Source organism: Anguilla rostrata, chromosome 17, assembly GCF_018555375.3.
Source record: "Anguilla rostrata isolate EN2019 chromosome 17, ASM1855537v3, whole genome shotgun sequence".
Taxonomy (NCBI): Eukaryota; Metazoa; Chordata; class Actinopteri; order Anguilliformes; family Anguillidae; genus Anguilla; species Anguilla rostrata.
The window spans coordinates 8716224-8725486 of NC_057949.1; the positions used below are offsets into that span (position 1 = coordinate 8716224).

The 9263-nt window shown below is 40.3% G+C and overlaps 1 protein-coding gene across 2 annotated transcripts; it reads left to right on the top strand.

The window, feature by feature from the left end:
- The first annotated feature begins 75 nt into the window (after positions 1-75).
- On the top strand, positions 76-8952 carry si:ch211-76l23.4 (uncharacterized). 2 transcript variants are annotated; one of them, XM_064315084.1, is made up of 8 exons: positions 76-198; positions 545-607; positions 1172-1299; positions 2252-2325; positions 2778-2851; positions 6085-6211; positions 7015-7144; positions 8178-8952. In XM_064315084.1, the coding sequence occupies exons 6-8, from the start codon at positions 6109-6111 to the stop codon at positions 8371-8373; spliced, it is 429 nt and encodes a 142-aa protein (XP_064171154.1). In that variant the 5' UTR covers positions 76-198; positions 545-607; positions 1172-1299; positions 2252-2325; positions 2778-2851; positions 6085-6108; the 3' UTR covers positions 8374-8952. The 2 variants fall into 2 exon arrangements, with proteins under 2 accessions (XP_064171154.1, XP_064171155.1); XM_064315085.1 differs by lacking the exons at positions 76-198; positions 545-607; positions 1172-1299; positions 2252-2325 and adding an exon at positions 4618-4692 and having other exon boundaries at positions 2724-2851.
- Positions 8953-9263: the final 311 nt, after the last annotated feature.

Below are 9263 nucleotides of genomic sequence, written 5' to 3' on the forward strand. Positions count from 1 at the left end.
CAGAACAATGGTTTATAACCACACAACTTTATGTTTCTAAGTCATTTTATCATTAGATATAGGCATCTTGCATTGATGCTAGGTCCCCACAATTTGTGGCCAAAAAGTACCGTTACAGAGCATCTCTGACCTTGACGACTGATTTAGGAACAAAGATTAATACAGCCCATTTATACCCCTGCTGTTCAGTGCGAAATCGTGAGTGCAGTAGTCTACCGAGGGTTTTGCAATACTTAAGAAAATATATGTACAGTTTATAAATGTTTAATCCCACGTTAAATTTTTAGAATCTTAAGTAGATTTTGATGATAATAATAATAATACATTAACTTGCTGTTACCGCAACTGTGTTAATCTTTTATTTTGGAAACGATTAGGCCTTTTATAAATACAATATTACAAAACTTTAACTGGTAATTGGGCCTCTAATTATGGCATAAGGGACACCCTATCCAGTAGGTCCACAATTAGTGAGGGCTAAAGACAAAACTTTGGGTAACATGATCAATTCACATCAGAAAATACATTTTCTGCATTGTTGCAGGCCATTTTGCACAGGCAGAGTGCAGAGCCAGGTGCCATGGAGATGACAGAGCCCTGAGACAAGGTAATTTTCAGTTGCTTATAAGATGAAGAACATCACGTTGCATGGCCTTCAGCAGTCCAGATATTTTGGACTGCTACTGCAGAAGTGTACTGTTTTTTGTCAAGTTTCAAAATAAAATATAGCGTTTTCACAGCTTTGTTAAAATTATGTATGAGATGCTGACACACATCAGATTGTTTAGACATACATGAAATTAACTTGGTTTTAGCACATGCCAGCAATGACCTCAAGCTTGAAGACTCCTAGAATAAAAGTGGCTAATGCCAAAATAGTTATACAATTTCTTTAAAGCCTGACTTTTAATAAACTCTGCAAGACCTCAAAACTGAAATTGGCCAGATTAAGTTTTGTATGAAAGGCCTAGGAGGGAACGCTTTGGATACACAGCTTTAGTGGTTAAACCTGGATGATGACCACAGTGCACATGTGTTAGCCATTAATGGCTGTTTCAACGTGGCACTGGAATACAGAGAGAAACTCTATTCAACAGAAAAGCATAGGCTAAGCCATTTAAATCACACTAATCTGTGAGAGGATAAGATGTCTGTTTGTGGTTCTTCACAGACGAAACCAGGGAAATTCATCAAAACAGACTCAGTTGATGTGAAGCGCACATATGAAAGTTGAGGTTGTCCGTCATTCTTCCTGGAACGTGTAATCCTTCACATTAGTAGCAACATTAATGTGGCCAGGTAGGTCTGTTAAGTCTGCAAGGTGAGGCAGCTCTTTAGTGTATTTCCATTTCTCTTGATGTGCATCCAGTCAGACAACACCATCAATGTTTATTTGGAGAAGCATTCACCCAACTTGGTCTGGAACAACCAACAACAAACGGCACACTGAACCACACCCCTCCCGCACCCATTTGCAGGAATCAGCATTTATTTTGAGAACCCATGTCAATTTCAGACACAGTACTAATTTGGATTTTGGAAATGTGATACTATTTCTATTCAGTGATTGCATGACCTTTTCATTTAATTGGAAATTGACATATATGAAAGATTGTTTGAAAGGTCTGTGTTGGCTTTAATTAAGGATGCACAGTTACTTAAACCACAAACAAGAAAATATATACAGCTATAAGTTTATTTAAAAATTGGTGTACACCTATATGGTATCACATAGTTACTGCTGAAACCTTCAACTAATTTCTATTTTTTTGTGAAAAAACATCAAAGAAATATTGTATTTCATTATTTGAAAATTGAGTGTCATACTGTATCTGAGTATTTGTGAAAGGTCCCCTATAGATTTATTAGGATAAGCACACACAATTCAACAGATTTATAAATAGTTGATATGGCACACCAAGCATTTTTCAAGGTTTTAAATTGTAGTGTCATACAAAGTGCCTTTTAGGACATTTTCACTCTCCATAGCTTCTAAAACAGTAAGCAAACCAAACACCGCAAAGCCACAGACTTGAAAAATGAAATCAAACCAAGTAGACTTCTTTTTTTCAACAAGAGTACTTCTTGATCCATGAACTTGTGTTCCTCAGAACCTTCCCTCCAACCAGAATTATTTTAGGGAAATTTAAAGATAAATGAATGAAATATGAGGTTGGGCCAGGACATGGGATATAAGCATGGGTGATGTATGCACGCATCAAGGGTAAATGTAAACTCCCACCTCTTCCAGAACTCTAAAGGACCTGTAGAACTTGGAGGCTTGCCTGTAATTCAAACCACATTTGACTCACCCCACTAAGGAGAGTAAGCATACAAATGAACAGAATGTATCCTGTGTGTTTATAAGATGCACTGCATCTGTGGGTGGGTGTGTATGTGAATAATGTTATTTCATGCACAAAATGTTATGTGTGAGTGTGTGTGTGTGGAAGAGCATACATGAAGCACACAATGTCACATCAGAGGGTATTTCTGTGTGTGTGTGTGTGTGTGTTTGTGTGTTGAAAAATTCTCCACTGACAAACTGTGTGTGCATGTCTGTACATGTGTGGGTCTGTGTATATGAAGAATATCATTTTGTGCATGTGAGAAAGCATGTGCTTACATGTGTGTGTGAGTGTCTGCGTGTGAGAGTGTGTGTGTCAGTGTGTGTGTGTATGTGTGTGTGTGTGTATATATACTGTATATATGTGTGTGGGTGTGTTGAAGCATGCTCCACTGACAAACTGCTGCTCTTTCTGATTGGTGGATTGGAGGTGAAAGCAGCCTTGCTTTAGAATTCAGAGGCACAGTCAAGTAATAAGCTCAAGCCTTCCTCATCAACAACCAGGTGAGTATGCACCCATACCTGCTGTTTAAAATGCCATGATGTTTTGAATTATACGCTTTTAAGCTTTACTCATGCATGATTTAAAGAATGTTTAAAAGACGTAATTCCATCGTGTTCCTGAAAAGAATGCAGAAAGGATATGTTTTTATTGGTGCCTGAGTTCCTCAGCAATGCTATACATGCAGGAGAAATATGTGCAGTTCTGTAACTATATGTACAGTAGTCAGTTTGCTGCGGGACCCTTTTCTATTTTGCATATGTTTTGGTAGTTTTGGTCAGCGCTTCTTTTACTATGGAATTCTACTGCAGTTATGCAATTTACACAACATGCACTTAGTTTTCTTTTGATACTGTTCATTTTCTTACATATGTGAGCCTGGGGTGTGTGTGCACATTATCAATGATTTCGGCTATGGTATTTTCAATATTTTATTTTATTTGACAGAAAAGCAATGCTGCACATGTTTTTGGACATCATTTGTTTAATATTAGGTGTAGGATAAAGATGAAAAACTGATACATGTATTTGTTATTATAAAGTCGGTCTGTAGCCTTGCAGGGTCCCATACTCTATATTAAAGCTAAGAAACTTACAGACATCTAGGGGTTGTTTTCTTTGAAATATGAAAGAGCTTGGTTGGATGTAGGCTACCTACTTTAGCATTTATTTCCCATTAAAGGGAAAGTGGGTAGTGAAAGGGTAAATGTCTACCAATAATGACTTTCCCAGTGATGTGGTTTGGAATGTTTATTGACCTTTTTTTCCAGAGTACTAAAAACTGATTTAAAATGAGTCAGAAGTGAACTTTAAAAGGCAATTATGAGGATTGTCTGTACCACAATCCTGACTGCTTTTTAAGTTTTCCCAAACACATTCAGACACAAGACTGAATGTGAAGTATTAAATTTAGCAGATGAAACCCATTGGGGTAAATGTGAAGCATACAAACATACCCATACCCACATGCATGGAGAAACATATACACACAGAAGGTGATTTTACTTTAGACATTCACCTGCATGTTTGAACAAATTCCACTTCATGCAGACTCTCAGCTCTTCAAAAGAAAATGAACGGAAATGAAAACTGAGACTGGATCAATGCCAAATGGCACCATTTTGTATGGTAAATACCATAAAGTTTTGATTGAAAGGTGAAAATAATACCCTTTTTTTTTAGATCTGTCACGAATGAAAACCTCTTTTTAAAATGATTTTTCCATCAACTAATGAAAAAATAATTTTAGAGACGGCCGTTAATGCAAAAATAAAATCAATGGCATAAACTTGACAGGCAATCGCATTACAGTTCAATTAAATAGGGCTGATCATTAATGTATAAATTAATAGCTTTCAGAATTCCCATTGAATAGGAACATACACAGTTGTCCATCCATCCATTATATACCCACTTATCCTGGGCAGGGTTACGGGGGGTGCTGGAGCCTATCCCAGCGTGCATTGGGTGAGAGGCAGGAATACACCCTGGACAGCCTGCCAATTTATCCCAGGGCACACACACTATTCACTCACCATTCACTCACACACTCATACCTATGGGCAAATTAGAGTCTTCAATTAGCCTACCTGCATGTCTTTGAACTGTGGGAGGAAGCCGGAATACCCGGAGGAAACCCATGCAGACACTGGGAGAACATGCAAACTCCACACAGAAAGGCCCAATCCGAAATCTTCTTGCTGTGAGGTGACAGTGCTACCCACTGCACCACCGTCCTGCCCCATACACAATTGTGATTTGTGTTAAGAATCAAAAAGCCTGACCCCTGCTGGTGAGATGAGGTACAGCAGAAGCCCGAGGAGAAGCTGACCCATGCAAACATGTGTGTATATGTAAAAACATTAAGTATTAGAAAATGTACAGGCTGACTTATTGGCACCAATGTTTCATAGATCGCATAATTTACTGAAAAATTGCATGAATTGTAAAATATTGTCTGCAATCTATATGTACATAGAGTATGAAAAAATATAACCAATGTCTGCAGTCTATGCTAAATATATACATACAGTGTGGAAATATATATACATACACACACACGCGCACAGACACACAGTCAGGTCTAGAAGTATAGGCACTCTTGATAACCTAAAAGAAAATCTCACAAAATAACAAAAAATAAAGAACACAGGATATGAGCTATGCCATATGCTCAAAAAAGGGAATGTTACAATATTGTATTCTTTTCATTTCAAATCACTGTGGTCTTCAATTCAAACCACTCATTTTTGACTGGGATCAATCTGAAGACTGAAATGGCCATATAAAACAGTAATTTTGTGGCCAGTCGACCATTTCTAGGTTGATTTTGATGTATGCGTGAGATCAGGGCCTTGAGAACGACCCATTTGCTGGCAGGTTTTGGCTCCCTGGGGGGTGAGGGGTTGAATATTTGCTTTCTGGCCAAAATATCTTGGTCGTGGTGGGTTTGGCATAGGAAGAAGGAGGCTTATGTTGAAGGATGTTATACCTACAGTGAAATATAGTGACAGATCTCTATTTTATGGGGCTGTTTTGCATCTACAGGTTCCAGAGCTCTTGTTAAGGTCAGTGAAAGCATGAGCTGAAGTAAAAAACAAGTGAGAGACTTTGGCCAAAAACTTGGTATCCCCTTTAGCCACAAATGCATCTTTCTGTGAGCCAATGATCCAAAGTATACCTCAAAAATCAAGAAATGGTTACCGGCCGCAAAATTACTGTTTTGCAACAGTCAGACTTTGTGGTTTGAACTCAAGAGGGTCATCCACAAACACAGACTGTAGGATCTTGATTCTGGATGGAGGAATGGTAAGTCTCTCACCCAATATGCTTGCTATCTTATGAAATGCTACAAAACACCACTCAGTGGCTTTGTCCTTGCAAAGGGGGGTACACAAAGAATTGAAAACAGGGGTGCCAATAGTTTTGAGATCTTTTTGGGGAAAAATACTTTGTAATTGCCTGTAAAAAATCTTTTTCACTCAACAATTGTATGAGTACAAAAAATATAATTTCCCAATTTTTGAGCACACAATTTCTAATTTTTTTTTCAATTTTCTAATTTTCTCTGTTGTTTATATTATACAGCTTTTGTTTGTCATCCTTATCAGTATTTCAATAATTCTGGACCTGACAACACACACAAAAGCGTGCACACAGACACACACACACACACACACACACACACACAATCCATACAGACAGAAAGAGAGAGGGTATATTTTTTGTTTTGCAGGACGAGTGCCGTTCGGGGTCCACTATGAGTTTCAGACTCAGTGTGCTGGTATTGGCGGTCGCCGCGGTGACAGTGTGGGCTCAGAGGAAACGCCCGACCCAGAGCGAGTGGAACTACCGGGATGGCTGTGAGCGGCTCCGTCTCTTACCCGCACCAGACAGGGAAACATACTGTGTTCACCCCGCCTGGGGAGGACTCGCACATCCGCTGCACAAACAGCTGCTCAGCCCACCTTAGCAGGTTGTAAATGGAAATGGTAAATGGACTGCATTTATATAGCGCTTTTATCCAAAGCGCTTTACAATTGATGCCTCTCATTCGCCAGAGCAGTTAGGGGTTAGGTGTCTTGCTCAAGGACACTTCGACACGCCCAGGGCGGGGTTTGAACCGGCAACCCTCCGACTGCCAGACAATCGGTCTTACCTCCTGAGCTATTGTCACAGCTGCATAGAGGATTTAGCAGTGGTAGAGTTATAATGGCAGCGCAACAGAACTACTGCCCGCATGCCACAATGGCAAAGAAAGAAAATCGAATTCAAATTTCTTAAATTTAATTTAACTTGAGTTTCATGAGGTCATATTGTCCATGACTCCATATTAAGTTTATATTGACTTGCTTTGAGCAAATCAATGTGCCCTCATCCTTCCATTGGAAAACAACTAGGTCCAGTTTGACATTTGACTAGACGCTCCATGGCATCATCGGACTCCATGTCCATGGCATCACACAAGCTGCTGTCATCTGAGGCTGAGGGCACATTTCTCTGCTTTTCATCTTGGGCTCAAAAGCACAGCCTTTGGGGGTTGTTCCCCCAGCCATCATCCCACAGTTCTGTTTAACCATAATGTCCGGTAGATTCTGCACTCGTTGACATATTTTATGTCGATTTATAAATATTTTAACAGCTACACTTTCTCCCTGAAACCCAGCTGAGAAGGTCAGCATGCGGGGAGTGGCCAACCTCACCCAGGTCCTGGACAACTGGAGGTTTGACATCCTGACTGAGATGAAGAACCTGCTGCAGAATGATCACCAGTCTGTCCTCCCAGACTACCACAGGTACAGTAACACTAACAGAGTGACACATTTGCACAGGTACAGTAACATTAACACAGTGACACTACCACAGGTACAGTAACACTAACGCAGTGACACTACCACAGGTACAGTAACATTAACACAGTGACACTACCACAGGTACAGTAACACTAACTCAGTGACACTACCACAGGTACAGTAACACTAACGCAGTGACACTACCACAGGTACAGTAACACTAATACAGTGACACTATCACAGGTACAGTAACACTAACAGAGTGACACTACCACAGGTACAGTAACACTAATGCAGTGACACTTTATTTATTTAACCCAGTCATTTACATTAACATTTTCAATTAATTTCCACATGAATGACAGCTGAAAACTGTTCTTGAGTTCCTACATAAATAGACTTACTGTGGTCTATCTATTCTGTGAGTCAACCAGTATTAGTGTATAGAAGTAATTAATGAATTGAGGTAATTGGTGGAAAAAACCTTGAGTCGTTTGCCTGTACTTTCCACGGTACAAAGACATGGCTTTCCTTGACTAGACTTACAGTGCATTGTATATCACAGGAGTAGAGTAAGAAGCTGTGTCAGGTACCCCTCAGTTGTCCCATCAATAGCCCCTCTCACACCCCTCTTCTGCCCTTGTTGTTGAGTGAAGCTCTCTGATGTCAGCTGTAGTATTCCTTCCACTCAAAGCACATGGCGGGCCTGGGTTTGAGGCTATGCAGTGTGGGTCACACCCTTTGATGGACACTAAAGCTCACAAACCTGCCTTCAAATGGAATGCCCCGTTGCAAAACCACAGAAGGAAAACAGCTGGTGTTTTCACAAAGGAAAACAGGAAACACTTCCATCTTTGTGGTTTGGAGGCCAGTGATTTCATTCCCTCAAAATACTAGGACAACTTAGACAAAATTATCACTGGTAATTCTATGCCAAAGAATTCTCTCATTCGTTTTGCTATTTCTCTCTCTTGCTCAAATTGCATTAAAATCTGTTTTAAAGTCTGATTTATTTTGCATCTATGTCTTTATCTAGGATCCAACCCCTGTCCGAGGCATTGGATGATCTCTATAAGGAGTTCAATGCCCTGAAGGCGCATCTGGGGGACCTGGGCGAGAAAGTCGTGGCCGTCGAGACCTTCATCGACGAGCTGAAGACGGAGAGAGCCGCGAGCGCGACTCCCGTTAGGAGGAGGATCGTCAAGAAGAAAGCCCCGGCCTCTGAGGCCTGAAGCCGACCACCGACCCCCGTCCACCGACAGTGCTGGCACTTCCTTAAGAGAAAAAAAAAGTGGTGATTGATTCGTGCATCTCCTGTTCTGTAAGCTTTGTTTGCGTATCCCCATAGCAACAGTCTGAACGCGTTGAAATCTTTTTCCCTTTCTTGCGGTTTCTCATTACAGTCAATATTCAAACTATTGGTAGCCCATGTACAGAATCCAGTGTCCCGATAAAATATCGAGCAGCAACGAAAACCCGCGTGTTCAAACGTAAAACTGAAATAAGTCTTAAAAGTGGATAACATATGGACAAATGCTGTAACCAATAGGTTACCATGCTACACCCATTTGCATTAAAAATCATTTTACTGACCATTTGACTATCATGGGACCCATGGCTGTCGTTTAGAACAACACCGTGATATATTATCAATCTTCTATTTTGTTACATTATGCCGGGGAGAATTGAGATGGCTTTGCATTATTTCTCCTTGCACAACGTGGTCATTGTGGTGTAGAAATCTCTCAGCTAAAATATTTCTATCCTGAAATGATGTAAGCTATAAATAAATACAATTATTTTGCACGGACTTACGGTCTTCTGTGTGTGTACAGACTTCATTTGTATATCATACAGTAACAACTTCGATACATCTTGTGACTTCATGCCATTCAGTTGACCAGCAGAGGGAGACATATGTTCACATCACATTTATGGACCACGGGGAGGTTTGGCAGTTTGGACATGACAGTTTGTTTGCAGTGGGGGCGCTGAAGAGCTGAAAATAATTTGGGAGTAATGCTGACTGGCATGAATATATCTCAGGGGTTCTCTTAAAAAAGGAAAGAACAGTGGCTGCTGGGTGACTCATCAAGTTGAGGCACTGTTCCAGTGCATGGAT